Source organism: Canis lupus, chromosome 31 (genome assembly GCF_003254725.2).
Source record: "Canis lupus dingo isolate Sandy chromosome 31, ASM325472v2, whole genome shotgun sequence".
Taxonomy (NCBI): domain Eukaryota; kingdom Metazoa; phylum Chordata; class Mammalia; order Carnivora; family Canidae; genus Canis; species Canis lupus.
In genome coordinates this window covers 15,074,217-15,091,882 of record NC_064273.1, presented here as the reverse complement: position 1 = coordinate 15,091,882, position 17,666 = coordinate 15,074,217, and the positions used below count along the sequence as shown (strand labels likewise).

The 17,666-nt window shown below is 36.7% G+C and overlaps 1 protein-coding gene across 1 annotated transcript in view; it reads left to right on the top strand.

Annotated features, from left to right (window-relative positions):
* Nucleotides 1-17,666, top strand: part of TMPRSS15 (transmembrane serine protease 15) — a 118,104-nt gene that overhangs the window by 80,870 nt on the left and 19,568 nt on the right. Inside the window, exons 19-21 of the mRNA XM_025449835.3 lie at nucleotides 13,198-13,293; nucleotides 17,156-17,205; nucleotides 17,374-17,548. Coding sequence (XP_025305620.2) covers nucleotides 13,198-13,293; nucleotides 17,156-17,205; nucleotides 17,374-17,548 — 321 coding nt within the window. The remainder of the gene's footprint in view (nucleotides 1-13,197; nucleotides 13,294-17,155; nucleotides 17,206-17,373; nucleotides 17,549-17,666) is intronic.

The following is a 17,666-nucleotide window of genomic DNA, read 5'->3' as shown; positions in this document are numbered from 1 at the left end:
TTAGGAAGATAAATTTCTATAAAGAGCAAAAGGAGGATGTGAGTTTCATCATCCATTATGTAAATAATCATCAGTTTGGTTTATATGCATTAACCAGAGATTTCCTGCACTTTATATATATTATTGTTTTTATAATACATTATAGCTTGTATTCTAACAAATCTTTCAATGTGGGAAACTTGGAGAGCTAAGGAAGCTGAGTGGAGGGTAGGTTGTAGCGGGAATAATGTTTTTTGATGAAGAGGCAACAAAACACTGAACTGACAGTTGTTTATTTATCCTCACTTCAAGGAAACCACTGGGCAAGTGGCATTGATTCCAAACTCCTATTTCAGTGTTAATTTTAGTTCAATACAGGTGAGGCCCTAAGAAGTCATTTGCTTTCACTACTGAACTTGTCAGTAATTCTTACGAACTGTTTTACAGACTCAAGAATTTAGTAAAGGTTAAGCTAAGGAGATTGGTAACTTGACCTTGTTTCCACAAGTAATGAATCCAAATATCCTGGATGATGGAGATTTCACTGCACAGGAGCTTGTGTTCCAATTCACCATCTATCCAAGCATAATTATATGGTTATAGACACAGGAGTTCTTTTCATTCTGGTTGTGAATCTTAAATAAATAGTTTCCTGCAGGATATAGAGGGTCAAAATGAATCACTTACAAAGACCAAAGTATGAACATCTTCATTGACAGAAGTTTTTAAAATTTGAATTAAATATGTTGGGGATTCCTACAATTGCATGACATAATGTATTGCAAAGGAAAGATTTCTTTATTACTTAACAGTTGCTAATATAAATGTATTATTTTGATTACTCCTGATCAAAAATTTAAACATTAGCAAAGATATTGTGTCTGTTCCATGGATGAGTAAAACATGGCTTTTGCTTTAAATATGGTGGGGACAGACACATAAATAGATAATGACAAAATAAGGTGATAAATAAAAGGTGCTAGAAGAGAACCACTCAATTTGGGCATGTCAAGGAAGGCTTTCTAGAAAACAGCTTGAGCTAAGTGGATGACAGGCAATCCCACACAACTGTGTACTATCTATTTACATGTTTTCCCCCAGCCAGATTTTACTCTCTAGTTCACTGACCTCATTTTCCATGAATCACAGTCCTCCAGCAGGAGACAGGGACAAAGAACTAGATTATTTTTAGTGTGTATCAAGCAAATAGTACATCCCACTGCCTTAGATACAGTATTTTTTATGAAGGTCAGGCACTTGCTTTCTTCAGAAATGAGTCGGGTAATCTCTGCAAAGACTTTCATCTTTGGGCCTGCACTTATTAAATAGTCTCCACAGTGCTCTCGTAATTGAAAGAAAGTTATAGCCTTAATGAGAATGTGTCTAGACTGGGGCATGGTAACCGAAAGAAAACTTAGTGAGTTTAAAATGATGTGTTTGGTACAGTGGAAAGTAATTTAGGAGTCAATTTATTAAAAAGGCACTGTAGTCTCTCAAGATTATTTATGCAGATAGGGTACAAAATGCAATTCCCCCAAGATTCTAGTAAATCATGTTGAGGCAGATTTCATCAGCCTTCCCTCTTTTAAATGAAACATTTTCATTCCCTGCCATTTATAGCATGCATAAGTAAAAAAGTACTTTAAATAACACTTTCATGTCCCTGATCAAAGTATGAAAGAAAACATTTTACACCAATGCAAGAATAAATGTTAAAGAAACTTAGGGTTGTGATCTTTAAAACATTTCCTAGGAAAGCACACTACCTTGTTACTAATCCAAAAAATGAACTATGTGGTTGAATTGCCTTGCTGAGCCATTAAAAACTAGAAGTCATCAGGTCTGTACAGCTTCACAGAATTTAGGAAATACTAATGTCTTAAAAATAGATTTGGAAATAAAAATTAAAAAAAAAAAAAAAAAAAAGGGATCCCTGGGTGGCGCAGCGGTTTGGCGCCTGCCTTTGGCCCAGGGCGCGATCCTGGAGACCCGGGATCGAATCCCACGTCGGGCTCCCGGTGCATGGAGCCTGCTTCTCCCTCTGCCTGTGTCTCTGCACCTCTCTCTCTCTCTCTCTGTGACTATCATAAATAAATAAAAATTTAAAAAAAATAGATTTGGTTATACACACCGCTATTAGGCTGCTTATGAGGAGTTGCTGTTCATTTTTAAATCCTATAATAGTCCCGGGGCGCCTGGGCACTCAGTCTGTTAGGTTAAGTGTCTGCCTTTGGCTCAGGTCATGATCCCAGAGTTCTAGGATTGAGTGCCCCCCACACTCCCACCCCCATCCCCCACTCCCACCCTATCCCCAGGATCCCTGTTAGGCGGGCGGTGAGAGCGGCTGCTTCTCCCTCTCCCTTTGCCCCTCCCCCTGTTCCTGTGCTCTCTCTTTCTCTCTCAAATAAATAAAATCTCTAAAATCAATCAATCAATCCTATAACAGTCTTATGCAAGGTACCTTCTGTTCAAATGTCAGAAGCCTCAGGTTGAGCCTCTCATTCTCAAATCCAAAATAAGAAATAGAATTACTTCAAGTTCTTCCATTTCGGAAGTGTTTGGAAACTGCTGGGGATGAGGGGATAAAATGCTGTATTTATAAGCCTTCCAAATAAACAGAGCATTAATGGTTTAATAGCCTCTATAGGTACCACCACAAATTTGTATCCACGGTTTAAATGGGTCCTGGAAAACTGAAAATAGAACCTGTGATTCATATTAGTTTTAAAAATTGGTAGGCAAAAAGTGTTCTTGTCTTTGTCCATATTTCCCATCATTGTCCCCAAATTTTCAACCATGTGGGAAAAGCCTTAACACAAAACAACAAAGATAAGATACGGGAATTAATAGAAAAAAAAAATGTAACTACTAACTTCTACTTTAAATGACTTATTTTTTATTTGCTAACCTCACACAGAAATAATTAAATACTATTTTCTGTTATTTTTAATTTTTAATTTGCAAGTTTAGCACCAAAGGAAATTTTTATTGTGTTCTTAGCTATTTTCCTAGAGTGGGATGGGGTGAGAGGCAGGTGTGGGCAAGATGGTGGAAACATTGTATTTTACCAAGTTAAAAAGTTCACCATTTACCTGATATACAAACTATAACTCTGATGTTTTTTCCAATTTTAAAATTAGCAGTGAATTAACTAAATATAGGTAAGGAGAAATAATTATAGCAAAGCATAATAATTTTAGAACTTTCTAAGATTCATATTTAGTAAAGTTTATTATTTACCAGACTATGAAAAGCACAGTGGTTGGGAAATTCTCTCTGCTATGGCCAAGGGAGTGAAAGTAAGTGTACCACTGATTTGTAATCCAAAAGTTGGATCAGCAGCCCCCATACCTGGTTATAGTTAGAATCACCTCGTCTTTTACCCAGATATTTGGATTCAGTGTGGTCTAGGTCAGTGGTTTTTGACATATGATTTTCAGAACCAAACTAGTAGCATCTGCAAGCCTGGAATGCACATACAGAAATGCAAATTCTGGAGCTCCACCTGAGAGACCTACGCATGGGCAAGTCTAGAGTAAGATTGGCAGTCTGTGCTTGAAAGAGCCCTTCTGGCAATTCTGATGCTAAAGTTTGAGAACTGTAATCTAGGGTAGGCTTTCTTAAGCTTCTTTTGTGTGTCATGGACACTTTTGGCAGGCTACTAAAATTTACTAACCTCTTCTTAGAACTGTATATTTAAGTGTAAAAAATAAAATACATATAATTACAAAGGAAATTAACTTCCTAAAAAAAATAACTATCAAAGAGCACCTGGGTGGTTGAATTAAGTGTCCAATTTTTTATTTCATCTCAGGGTCATGAGATCAACCTCGCAGGGGGCTCCCAGTTGGCGTGAAACCTGCTTGAGATTCTCTCTCCCTCTGCCCCTCCTGCTCACACATTCTCTCTCTCTAAAAAAAAAACTTGTTAAATAAAAAATAACTATCAAAATATTATAAATATGACATAGTAATAGATATGTATAGTATCTAGTAATAGTAATTAGTCATAGTAATTAGTAATTAGTCATAGTAATAGATATATTTATTTATATATATATTTATTACATATATTTTATTTAGGTATTGAATAAAATATGTTGGCAGTTCTAATGATTACTATAAGACGAAAAGTGAGCATAAATAATTTTTTAGATGTATGCACCAACAGTTATAGGTGTTGCTATCAGTGTTAATGGTTAGTCACCTACATTTGTATAACAAAAAAGACTAAATTTCAATTAAAGGTTAGTAAGAGTTAGTTCTGTAATTATCTCTTATCTAACCACAAATCCCTTACTTATTATCACAGACAAGAAGTAGCTCCACAGACCCAGACCTTGCTAGTATGGGGCCTAGAGATCTCAGGTCTTTGCAGAGCCCTAGGTGATTTTGGTGGGGTAGTCTTGTTGTCCCAAAGTAACCCATGAACTTTTGTGTACTTGTTTCAGTAGAAAACAGAGAACTTGTACAAAGTATCTATCTCTAAAGTCTGGCACTTTGATTTCATCAGGTATTAAAAACAAAACAAAGTGAAATGAAACAAAACATCAAACTTTTTTTTTCTACTACAACCTGCTTGAGGGCCATCCCTGACTTAACCCAGGTGACTCCTTAGTCTTTTTTTTTCTGACACCAGCCTATTTTAACTTCTCTAAAAAAATAAAACCTTTCTTGCCCAGTAGATCAAAACAAAAGTAGAGACTTTAAAGAAACCTCTGTAAGAAGGACATCATTAAAAGGGGGGAAAAATCTGCTGCTTGGTTTTCACCAACCGTAGCCTGGTTTTATTGCTTTCTCTGAAAAATTCATTCCTGATTTCTCCCACTAAATATTTAGTGGACTCTCTTATATGAAATGTAACTTATTTATATTGACATAACTCAGGGAGAATTCTCATTGTCTTTTTTATTTTGACTTTTATTCTAATGGGTGTTTCGTAACCCCAGAGAAATTTATGTAGCAAAGAAATTGTTGAGACTATAATCCTACATATAAAGGGTTAAGAAAATATCCCTTATGTTTGGCATAATTGTGAATCATCTACCAATAAATTTTCTACAACATATAGCTATTTAGTCTATAAAAGTCTGGCACAGACTTTTTTTTTTTTACTCAAAGACTTTTTCTTACTCAATCCATATGTATAAGCCAGCATCCTTTATCATTTCCTTAGACCCTGGTTTTGGGTTTTTTTTTTTTTTTTTTTTTTTTGGAGGGAGAGATTTATCTAAATTCAAGTTAATTAACATACAGTGCAGACAGCCACATACAGAAGAATGAAACTGGATTACTCTCTTACACCGTACACAAAAAAATAAATTCAAAATGAATGAAAGACCTAAATGTGAGACAGGAATCCATCAAAATCCTAGAGGAAACACAGGCAGCAACCTCTTCGACCTCAGCCACAGAAAATTCTTGCTAAGGCTCCTCTCTAAGTGCAAATGACATATCAGATAACGGACTAGTATCCTTAGATCCTGTTATTTGTGGGGAAGCTTCAATATTCTAAAACAGAAATAGTTGAGAACAGAAGAAAACTTTTGCTCTGTGAAATGAATAACCAAAATCTTCTCGTTCATTTTATTTCCCTCCTAAAAACTATTTCCAATTCCTCAACCTGTAAATAATACTGTATATTCTATGAGACCAAGGGCCATTTTTAATAAAATTGATAAAATCTAGTGGAACAATATACCTTCTGTCCCCTTCTTTAATTTTTTCTTCTTTAGGGATGCCCGGGTGACTCAGCAGTTGAGCATCTGCCTTTGGCCCAGGGCATTATCCTAGAGACCCGGGATTGACTCCCACATTGGGATCCCTGCATGGAGCCTGCTTCTCCCTCTGCCTGTCTCTCTGCCTCTCTCTCTGTGTCTCTCATAATAATAAATAAATAAATAAATAAATAAATAAATAAAATCTTTAAAATTTTTTTTCCTTCTTCCACTTTCCCTTATTTTCATTCTTCCTTCTTTTCTTGCTTCCTTCCTCCCTTCCCTATTCCCTTCTTTCTTTTCTCATATCCTTCCATCTTCTTCTTTGCTTTATACGCTTACCTTTTCAAAAGAAACTGGGGTGATTTATTACAAAAGGTATGTGCAGTAAGATTAATAGAATAGTAGCTGAAAATAAGGTCTGAAGAAATAAAAAGACACATCTATAAAACGTACAGGGTCAGCACCATTACTAGTATTTCTCTCTGAGATTCCTGGAAACCTGTGCAAAAAAGAGAACATTAAAAATTGCATCATTTTAATTGTGAGATAGGATAAATGTTACCAGTTCCATAGGGAAGACAGATTTCTCCTGACACTAAATTCTAATGGAAATTTTGCATGCATGTCCTTATAAAGTAGTAATGCTTTAAAAAAAAAATATGTGCACTGATCAGTCCCAATGTTTATAGCAGCATTATCTACAATAGCCAAATGATGGAAAGAGCCTGAATGTCCCATCGACTAATGAGTGGATAAAGATGAGTGTGTACACACACACACACACACACACGCACACACACAATGGAATAATGGAATATTACCCGGCCATAAAAAATGAAATCTTGCCATTTGCAATGATGTGAATTGAGCTAGAGAATATTATGCTAAGTGAAATAAATCAGTCAGAGAAAGACAAATACCATATGGTTTCACTCATATGTGGAATTTAAGAAACAAAACAAATGAACATAGGGCGAATAAAAGAGGCAAACCAAGAAACAGACTCTTAACTATAGAGAGCAAATTGAGGGTTGCTAGAAGGTGTCTACACCTGAAACTTATATTACATTATATGTTAACTAACTGGAATTTAAATAAAAACTTGGAAAAAAGAAATATGTGCACTGAGAACACCTCTTAGTAAATGTAGCGGTGTATGCCATATGCCTCTTACCCAAAAATAAATAAACTCCAGTGGCAGGTAAGAAAATAAAGTTGCAAATGAGTCAATGATATAGTACAAGGGATTAAGGTCACATTCTCCAAGATGTTAAGCATAAGGATCCTGTCTCTGACAACCTCCCTTGAGTCTAATTTCTCTCTGCCACACTTGAGGTAGGAAATGCCAGGAATTTGTTTCCTTCCTAATATCATTAAATCTGTGGGATAATACAGAACAGCTACCAGACTGACCCATCAATTTTTCTCTTGTTCTTAAGATGGTAGCTCACACAAAGGAGGAAATTGATCAGGTGAAGATAATTTTTTCCACTGGCATTTTTTTTTCCTTCTGTGTGCCACAAAATCTTAGATGTCCAGGTCAGAAAATCCAAAAATAATCCAGTTTAACTGTTTGCCAAACTATGGTGGTGTTAGGTGAGTGCTAGGTGTGTTGTCATAAATGTGGTAAAGGACTAAGCAGTTGTAGCTGAAATGTGTCCAGTTCAGTCAAGCTGTTTACCTAACTGCCCTCATGTCCTGACTCTCTGAATAGGATGCTTTGCTCTCCTTTGCCTCCAACTCCTTTCATTCATCTTCCCCCCAACCTGCCGCCGCCCCGTTCAACCACTCTCCCCACCTTCTGCCCTGCCAAATCAATCCCATTCTTTCCCTCCAACCTGAAAAAGGGTCCATCCTTCTCTAAAACCCTTTTCAGAATAATCCCACCTAGCTCCATTCATGACTTAAGCCTTTTGGGGTGTGAAATGAGCAACAATGCCTGGCTGCAGCATTTGCAACATTTGTTATTCTGTTTAGCTTTAGTGTGTCCAACAGCTTAAAACGTCCCTACCTAAGCTCCTGCTTCAGGGAGGAATTCTTATCATGGCAAATACAGTCTGAGGATCAAGACAAAAGAGGAAACCCAAGCAGTCCTGAGAAGAGACACAGAAGATTTATACTGTACAAGACCCTCCAGGATATCTTTCTTTTGCTCCCTAGAATTCATCTCTGAGTGTATTTTTATACTCCATATATGACGTTAAAAATAATGATGGTGGATTGCATTTATATGCTTCTTTTCTCACATAGAATAAGGTTTTCCTGAAGCCAAAGGAGCCCTTGGAGGATGCATAACCTATACAGATGATAATAAAGGTTTAGAAATGGGTAGTCAGGAGGCATTAGCACGTCAACAAGGTAATGCTATATGGGCATGTTTCTATGTGATACCAAATTTCTACAGATTTCAAACAGCTGTGCAAATGTGTGGTAGAGTTATCTAAATCTGCAGAGTAAAAATTTCCAGAATTTAAAAAATGCAAACCCTAGCCATAATCTTGACAGTTTCTCTGTAAAAATTAAAAACTAGTTTTGTGGGAAAGAAAAGGAAACTGAGGCAGGGAGCAACTCCGTGGCGTGCTTTAATTACAGAGCTTAATAGAAGTTACTCTCTCTCAATTCAATTTTTCAGTTTTTCTGAGATTTTGTTTCTCAAAAATAAATGGTGCTAATAAAAGGTTGCTAACCTTTCATTTGCTGAGAATATTTTAAATATACTTTATTGTCTCCATCATTTCTTAAAATAAGAAATAGTTTGTTGTAAATGTTCTCTGCAGCTTATATTCTGTTTACTGTGAATACAAACTGGAATAAATTGTGTTCAGTCTGGAAAAGGATGAGTTGAATTTGGCAGGATTTGAAATGCAAGTAATCGGTCTCAAATTAAACTCCAAATTCTAGCATCCAGCATGGACACCTGGAGATGTTTGTATGAACTGATGGCCTCTAGACACTGCTTTCAGGTTGCTGGCATCAGTATATATGACCAAAAAATGATTATGTGAATACTTTATACTTTTTTCCAAAGGAATGTCTCAGTTATTCTATCCTATGTTCTATATTCAAAACAATATGTCTGTTGTATTAACTTCAGTCTGTTTCCTCATGTAAGTTTAAGACTCGTAGAGGAAATCTAGAGAAGACAATCTCAGAATATAAACTACATCTTTTTTTCGATATGCACATATAATCTTTACTTTTTCCTCTGCCAGATAGTGAAAACATCACTATGGAACAGCATTTGAGAATCCAAGGGTAGAAGTATTAGCTGTTACTAAATATTTTATATTCTTTAAGCTTTGCCTTTAGTCTATTTTTTTCTCCTAGAATAGGCTTATGTTAAAATTTACTTGCCAATTCCATCATGGTATAATGCTAGTGGTAAGTGTATAATAAATAGATACTAGATTTTAAAAACTTATTTATAAATAACACTTCAATATGTTTTCAATTTAATTTTGTCCAAATTTTGTTTTGAATCTCCAGAGATATTAATACATCTTCTCAGGGTCTGTAATAAAAAGAGCTTGTGAGGGTACCTGGCCGGTTCAGTTGATAGAGCATGCAACTCTTGATCTCCAAGTCATGAGTTAGGTGTAGAGCTTACTTAATTAAAAAAAGAAAGAGAGAGAGGCCACCAGGGTATCTCAGTTGGTTAAGCGTCTGATTAACCAGGTCATGATTCCAGGGCCCTGGGGTCGAGCCCTGACCCCTGCATCTCATCAGTCTCCCTGATGAGCTGAGAGTCTGCTTCTCCCTCTGCCCCTCCCCCTGCTTGTGCTCTTTCTCCCTCTCTTGCTCTCTCTCTCAAATAAATAAATAAAATCTTTTTTGAAAAGAGGGAGAAAGAGTCAAGGGATGGAATCAAAACAGGTAGAAATAATGGAAAAGTGATATATATATATATAGAGAGAGAGAGAGAGAGAGACAGACAGAGAGACAGAGAGAAAGAGAGCACACACATGGGGGAGCAAGGGAGAGGTAGGGGCAAAAAGAGAGGGAAAGAATGTCTTAAGCAGATTCTGTTTAACCAGCTGAGCCACCCAGGAGCCCCTTTGAGATATATTTTTAATGAATCACCCTTCAAGATGTTCCTTTATGTAGTTATGAATGTTGTCAAATGACAAAACTAAAACAATTTAGTATTGAGTCTGATGTTCTTTACTCAAGAGAAAACAATCCGTCAATCAGGGGAGTATAGTTAGTGCCTCACAAGCAGTGGAGCAGCCTTTCTTAGTGACCTTGGGCAAGAGGAAGCTTTGTGGAATGTTAGAAGAGGTAGCAGGGCACCATTGGCTAGGAGGTCAGGAATTTCTTTATAAGCTTAGCAGGTCCTATTTTCTAGGGCAAAGTAGGCTAGTGAAAGCTGACTTGGAAGATTGTGATGGTGTATATGAAGATTTCTTGACAGGAGGCCTTTCCTGTGTGGGCTGCCAGGTTTAGATCTGTGAAGTGGGCCAGGCCACTGCTGTGGCCTCCATTCTGTGGGGCCCAAAATGTGAATTAACTTCATCAGTGCCTTAAAACAAACCACCTATCAAGTAACTAGAAGTCATTTTGGAAGCCAAAAAGCTGACCCCCTGAACAAGTAAAAAATAGATATTATATTTGGATTTGACAGGGGTTCCCTGACTTGCAAGCATCAAAATCACCTGGAGGGTATATCAACGAACAGACGCTGGACCCCACCCCCAGAGTTTCTGATTGGGGTGTATAGAGTGGGACTAGGCAATTTGCATTTCTAGTACATTCCCTGGAGGCTCATACTGCTTGCCTCTAGAACATACTTTGGAAATCTTTGGTCATGGAGAGTCAGGAACACTAGAAGAATGCCCAACACATATAGGAATTAAGCAGAATAATGATATTGAGAATATTGTTGCAGGAATTCTCTGCTTTTAGTGCCTGTGGTCCTTGGTCACATCGCTTTGAAGGATGAAGAGGTAAACCAGACGAAGAGTGATGGGCAGCAAAGTTTATTGAGCAAGAGTATAAAGCTCCCAGAGAGGGAGGGGCGGCCCAGAGGGTTGCTCTAGGAATTTGTAAGTGTAAGGATTTTTACGAGCTCTTTTGCAGAATTATTTTAAGCAATCAGGGTATGCTGAGTTGTGCCAATCAAGACTTTGGTCACGTGTCTGTCTATCTATTAGGTTAATGTCTATGTGCTGATGGTCTTTCTTTGGTTAAAATCTGGGGCTTGGGAATCCCTGGAGCCTGCCTTAGGCCCAGGGCGTGATCCTGGAGTCCCGAGATCAAGTCCCACATCAGGCTCCCTACGTGGAGCCTGCTTCTCCCTCTGCCTATGTCTCTGCCTCTGTGTGTGTGTGTGTGTGTGTGTGTGTGTGTGTCTCATGAATAAATAAATAAAATCTTTATAAATAAATGAATGAATGAATAAATGATAAATAAATAAATAAATAAATAAATAAATAAATAAATAAATAAAATCTGGGGCTTATTGTCTTAACTGCCCTCCTTGCTCATGATAGGGACAAATGCCTTGTGGTTAATTGTCTTATTTTAGGACATTTTGCAGAAGTCACTTCTGCAAAAGCTGCAAAACAGAATGCTAGTGCACACCTGCCTAAGCTATAAAACGTGATGTTAGTGCTGTTTTCTTTAAACCATCTTGACTCCATATTTTCTTGTTAGGGCCCCTGGCCCTGACTATCTAAGTGTTCAAATAACTCCTAACAATGTGACCAAAAACAGTAAGAGAAGAGATAGATCTAAAAGGGACAATGGAGAGTAGCAGGGACCCACCCTTACAGCAAAGATGAGCACCCATCAACCCATTATAATGATGTTTCTGGAGCCTGCAAGCAAAGTCGACACAACTAGAGCCTCTTCAAATTGGATAAGTATCAACTGGCTTAAAAGCTAAGATTAGTGTGATGAATTCTACCAAAAGTTGCACCAGGGTAAAATTCAAAGTCCTCTGATATCTGTTTTGATGCACATTCTATCTTCTCTGAATGCATAAATCCTTAAATATAATGTTTCTCTATTACAGTCCTTCCTGACCCAGAGCTTTCCTGATTTCCATACCCTCTGCTGCCTTTTGAGGTCTTTATGCCTCTTTTGTTTTCTGAACTATAACAAAGACATTTTATATAAATAGTTATATAAAATGATGCTTCCGCTTGCCTGAAGGGAATGCCTGAGTCTTTAACAGTAACAGTGACAGCGCCCATTCTCCCTTTGGCAAAATCATTTCAGGTGTCCTTAATGAACGAATAGTCATTGATTTGTATGCTAGAGTTACTTTTATCTGTTTATAAAGTTAAAGTTCAAGGCGCTGAATTCTAGGACATTAAATAGAGGCTCCATTGCTTCAGTTCTCTATTCAGTGAATGAAAGTTACCAGACAAATACGTTCAGGTTTTTTAAGATGTTGGCCCATCTGAAGGAGACAGGAAATACTCTCAACTTAGTTCTTATCTTCTGATTGATCATAACAGCCATAAGTGTTCCTTGGAAATTCCCTGTAAACAGAGAGAAAAGGGTGAGTGTTGGTTACAGTGTGGACTACAGTGTTGGACGTCCTTCTGAAGAGGCAACAGGTGGATCCTTTGTGTTATCCCAAAAGATAAAAACTGGATCATCTGCCCGCTAAACCAGTAGAAGTTAGCAGCAATCAGGATGTTTTCAACCTAAAATCATATTCTTATGCAAGGATTAAAATCTGGAATAAATGAAAGGCAGGAAACAAGATTAAGAAGCTAAAAGTTTCCAGCGAAACCTACAGAAGAGAGTCAGGATAACAGAGACATCTTTAATTATGGTTCACAGTTGAGAGCACGGATATAACATGTTTTCAGGGATAAGAAAGACTAATAACTTAATGTCTTTTGTCACATGGAGAGTGTCTCTTTCTCCATCCTACCCTGGCCCATGAGTTGACACTTGGAGGTCCAAGCTACATACTCCCTTTTCAGAGCAATCACATAGCTTCTTATTTTAAATTAGGTCTTGCTAGACTTCGAATTGAATGAAATATCAAGAACAAAGAAACCTTTGGAAAAGCAAACACTGAAGATATTATTTTTCTAGGTTGTTCTTAGGCAACATGCATTTTTTAAAAGATGGATTACACTTGACAGGAAAAAAGTTTAATAAATTATGGTGCCACAATTCTGTGAGGTTGTCATTAAAATTGATCATTCTGGAAATTATTGAATAACATAGAAAAGTAAAATGAAAAAATCAGATACCCAAGTAATATATGCACTGGTTTTAATTTTGTTAAACAGTATTTGAGCATGCAAACAACCAGAAATATTACACAAAAATTAAAATTATATTTCATGTCATTATGGATAATTCTTCTATTGATTTATATCATCTTTTATCTAGCAAAGCTTTTGAAGTTTTATATTAAAATATTAGTCTTTTTGTATGGAATCCCATACTTTTTTTAGTGTCAACAGTATTAAATAACTAGAAATTTAAGTTTTGGATCTTTGTGTTTTGTTTTGTCTCTATGTGTCTTTCCATAGGAGTGGAAACTCATCAATGCCAATCTTCTCTACTGGGAGTGGACCATTTGTGAAATTAAACACAGCACCTAATGGCAGCTTAATACTAACACCAAGGTGGGTCCCAAAATCTGTTCTTGGACTAATTGTACTTGAACTGGAAAGAAGATAGATTTTGAAACTTGTTAGATTTTAATGCCACCACATATTAGCCATAAAATCTTGAAAGTTATTAATTTACTTTTTTATTATTCAGATAATCTCAAATAGTACCTAATTGATCCTATCTGAAAACATTGCCTAATCCTCATGTATACAGTAAGACAGTCAAATGAGATACTTCATATATAATTGTGCTATGCACTGATAGAGATTCAATAAATTTTACTTCTCTGTCCTTTCTATCCTTACCTTCAGATTCATAAACAAGTAAATCCCCAAGGAAAAGAATTGTGAGAGCTGGGATAAGTAAGTCCACTGTTGGTCAGACTAAAGAGGACGACACAAATTAGCTATCAACCAAAGACAAGAGAAGAGGGCAAGTCATGGTACTTAGCAAATAGAACATGAGTATTAAGTGAAGGACTCCAGACTTCTAATTGGGCCTACATATTCTCTTTTTTAAAATTAGATTCATTTTTATAGCTTTTACTAATGTTAAAAAAGCAACATCTTTCCTGTATTCAAAGATCTATTTTAGCTTAGATTATATCATTTCTCCTATTTGTGCATTAATGATACTTTTTTGTTGAAATGGGCTTTTGAATTTTACAGTTCCATTAAAGGCCAACTGGAGGGGGGAGGCAGGGAAGGGAGGAGACAGTAACTCCAAGACGAAGCCATAAGTACTGACAAAGATTTAAGATGTCATTGCTGGTGCATTAGCTTGCAGTTTTTTGTATAACATACTTAATGATGAAAAATGAAATTATGTAATTATTCAACTATTCATGAAAAGTTATCATATCTGTGAGCTGAACCAGTATAACAAGTTGATAAAGGAATATTCTTAGTACCAAGGACTTTGCAATTGAATGTTTCATATGAATGCTTGCTGGTCCTTGACTGATATTATTAGTCTCATGGGGGGGAATCAAAGCATTTTCAAGTGAGAAAGCAGATTTTGAGATTTCCTTCTATCAGCATGTCTAAATTTACATTAGCATTATCGATCTTGAGCAGTTTGCACACTGAAAATTTCTTTTATTTGTATCTTGTAGACTTTTAAGAATAAGAAAAAGGACAAAGGATAAATGGTTTTAAAAATTCATCTCAGCATATGCATGTTTCAGAGCAGATGTGGGTTATTCCATGCTTATCGTCAAGATGGCAGTATCAGTGCTGTCCCTATTGTCTGTATGTTTATGTTACTTGAAAGAGTTCTATGAAGGGCACCTGGGTGGCTCAGTCTTTTAAGCATCTTCCTTAGGTTCAGGTCATGATCCCAGAGTTCCTGAGATGGAGCCCACATGGGCTGGCTCCCTGCTCAGCGTAGAGTCTGTTTCTCCCTCTGCTCCTCACCCTGCTTGTGCTCCATCTCTCTCTCAAACAAATAAAGTCTGAAAAGAAAAAAAGAAAAGAAAGAAAAGAAAAGAAAAGAAAAGAAAGAAAAGAAAAGAAAAGAAGAAAAGAAAAAGAGAAGAAAAGCAAGAGTTCTATGACTTAGGGAGTATTGCTCTACTCTAAGGCCAAAGGAACAGAAGCTTGGTGTAGATAAGTGACTAGGACAAGTTTCCAAAGCCGTAGGCAACCCTACATCGCTCTGCTTTTCCACTCTACTGTGTTATCTTCCAAATTCCCCAAGGCAACAGCTCACTTTAAATAGCAGTTCTGGAAAGGAGAAAGAAAGAAAAAGCATAGCCTTTTCAACAACAAAAAAGCCCATGTTGTCGAGTACAATGGATACACACCCATCCATGTTTATCATACTAGGGCCCCACAGGGCTGAGAGAAAGACACAGGATCATGTCACTGCATACATGATATACCCATATCTAGGTAGATACACATGCCTGCACATTGCTTATTAATAAAACCTAAAGTGTATTTTCTTATATTTCTTCATGTCCAGAGGGCTAAGTTAGCTCTGATTTCAGGACCAAAGGCCAGGACAGTAATTCCACTTTCCTCCAATCTCTCTAAATATACCTGGACGAAGTGTGGATTCACTGCTCATTCTGACCAGGCACTAAGCAATTTATTCCTCTACACTAAGCTCCTGCATCTGTATGCTTACGCATGAAACATTTGACTAACTGAAATGCATGGAGAGTGAGGGGCAAAGTTCAGTTCCATTATCAGGTTAACTTAATAGTTACTTTAATTTTTAAAATTTATTCAACTCTTCTATGGTTGCCTAAAAGAATATCATCAGTTTCGTACATACTACAGAGCAGTAGGCATCATTTAATATCTAAGAATGCTGAGGCATTTTAAACATGGATTTTCACTGATGAGTAATGGATATAGAAAGAGTTTGGATGAACTTGAAAGTATGCTGGAAAGCATTCTAGAAACAACTTCTCTCTCAACCATGAGTATATAACAGAAGGGGAGTTAATTGAGGGTTCTTCTTTGGGGAATTATAAATATATAGATATAAATATAGATAGATATAGATAGATATAGATATAGACATAAGGATCCCTGGGTGGCGCAGCGGTTTGGCGCCTGCCTTTGGCCCAGGGCGTGATCCTGGAGACCGGGGATCGAATCCCACGACGGGCTCCCAGTGCATGGAGCCTGCTTCTGTCTCTGCCTTTCTCTCTCTCACTGTGTGCCTATCATAAATAAATTTTAAAAAAAAATTTAAAAAAAAAGATATAGACATAGATATAGAGATAGATATAGAGATATTCCCATATCTAGGTAGATATACATGCATGCACATTGTGTATTGATAAAATATAAGTATATTTTCTTATATTTCAATTAAAATTACCTTCTATTCTCAACGATATGTCAATTGGACAGTATGAATGCATGTGATTTCAAGTAAACCTTACCATGTATGTTCCAGAAACACCGAATTGCTTTGATTGTATTTGGGATCTCATATGGATTTGGAGTCTTGTTTTAGGGAAATTTTTCCCTAAAATTTCAAACACCTAAATAATATGTGCAACAGATGCAGTTAAATATATAAGTAGAAATCATTACATGTTTGTGTACGTTTTTGTTTCAACGTGACCAATATCTGCGTAGCCACAGGGAGAGTGTGAGCAAGTGATTTAATTCCTTGTATTATACTGATCTCTAGTGGTCAGGAAGTATGACACACTTTTAAACTATTTTCCTTTGTTTAAATTACTGTTTAAAATAGAATCCTTAGCTTTGAAAAAAAAAGTTTGTATCCAAATATTTAAACAGGTAGTGAGTTATTAAATTATATATGTCTACACTTCGTATTTTCCTGTTTATATGCTTATTTCCCTTGAAAGCAGAGCCCGTGATTCATTCATTGTTGAATTTTCTGAGTAGAGTTACAGCCTCATACACAGTGCAGGCACTGAATAGTTCTCCAGTTAGCCACACTGAGACATATTCTGTATTATAGAATGATGAAACGCAAGATTGGTTAAAGCAAGCTAATAATAACTATCATTTATTGAGAGATCATTGTGTGTATGGCACAATAATAACTCCAGTGCAAACATTTCTTTTTACTTCTCACGAAATTCCAGTAAAGTAAGTACTATTGCCCCCATTTTATGGATGACAAAACTGAATCTCAGGGACACTGAGTAACTTATCCAAAATCACATGAAATGTAAGTGGTAGAGTTAAGGGCTCAAACTCAGTTCCAATGGAGTTCAAACTAAGGATTTTCTTGCTGTGTGTATCAGCCTCCCCATTTTTCATATATGATACTTACACTTGAAGGTTAATTCTACTAAAAAAAATAAGATGATGTGCATTATGTTCTGTTTTAAAACATTAGGTGCACAATTTCTGAAATTTAATTGTTCTTCTATTACAGTGAACAATGTTTCCAAGATTCATTGATTCTGCTACAATGTAACCATAAGTGTAAGTAAATATTTTGTCATATTTTCTTTCCTTCAAGCCTTCTGTTTAAAATTCGGAATAGAGGGGGCATATCACCTGAGGTTATTTTGTAGTGATCCACTCAGTTTTCATAATCAGAGGAAATCCATCAAAATAAAATAGATGCTCTTTCTTCAATTATTTTAATAGGGTGTGGAAACAAACTGGTGGCTCGAGAATTCAGCCCAAAGATCATTGGAGGAAATGATGCCAAAGAAGGAGCCTGGCCCTGGGTTGTTTCTCTTTATTATAATGGCCATCTGCTCTGTGGTGCTTCTCTCATCAGCAACAACTGGCTGGTGTCTGCTGCCCACTGTGTGTATGGGTGAGTGTGACATCGCAGTGTCCCCTCCAAATTGAGACACCACAGCAGACATGGTGCATCCCACTTCATGCAGCCTCACGTACTCAGGGAAATGTTCCTGCTCTTTATGATACTATAT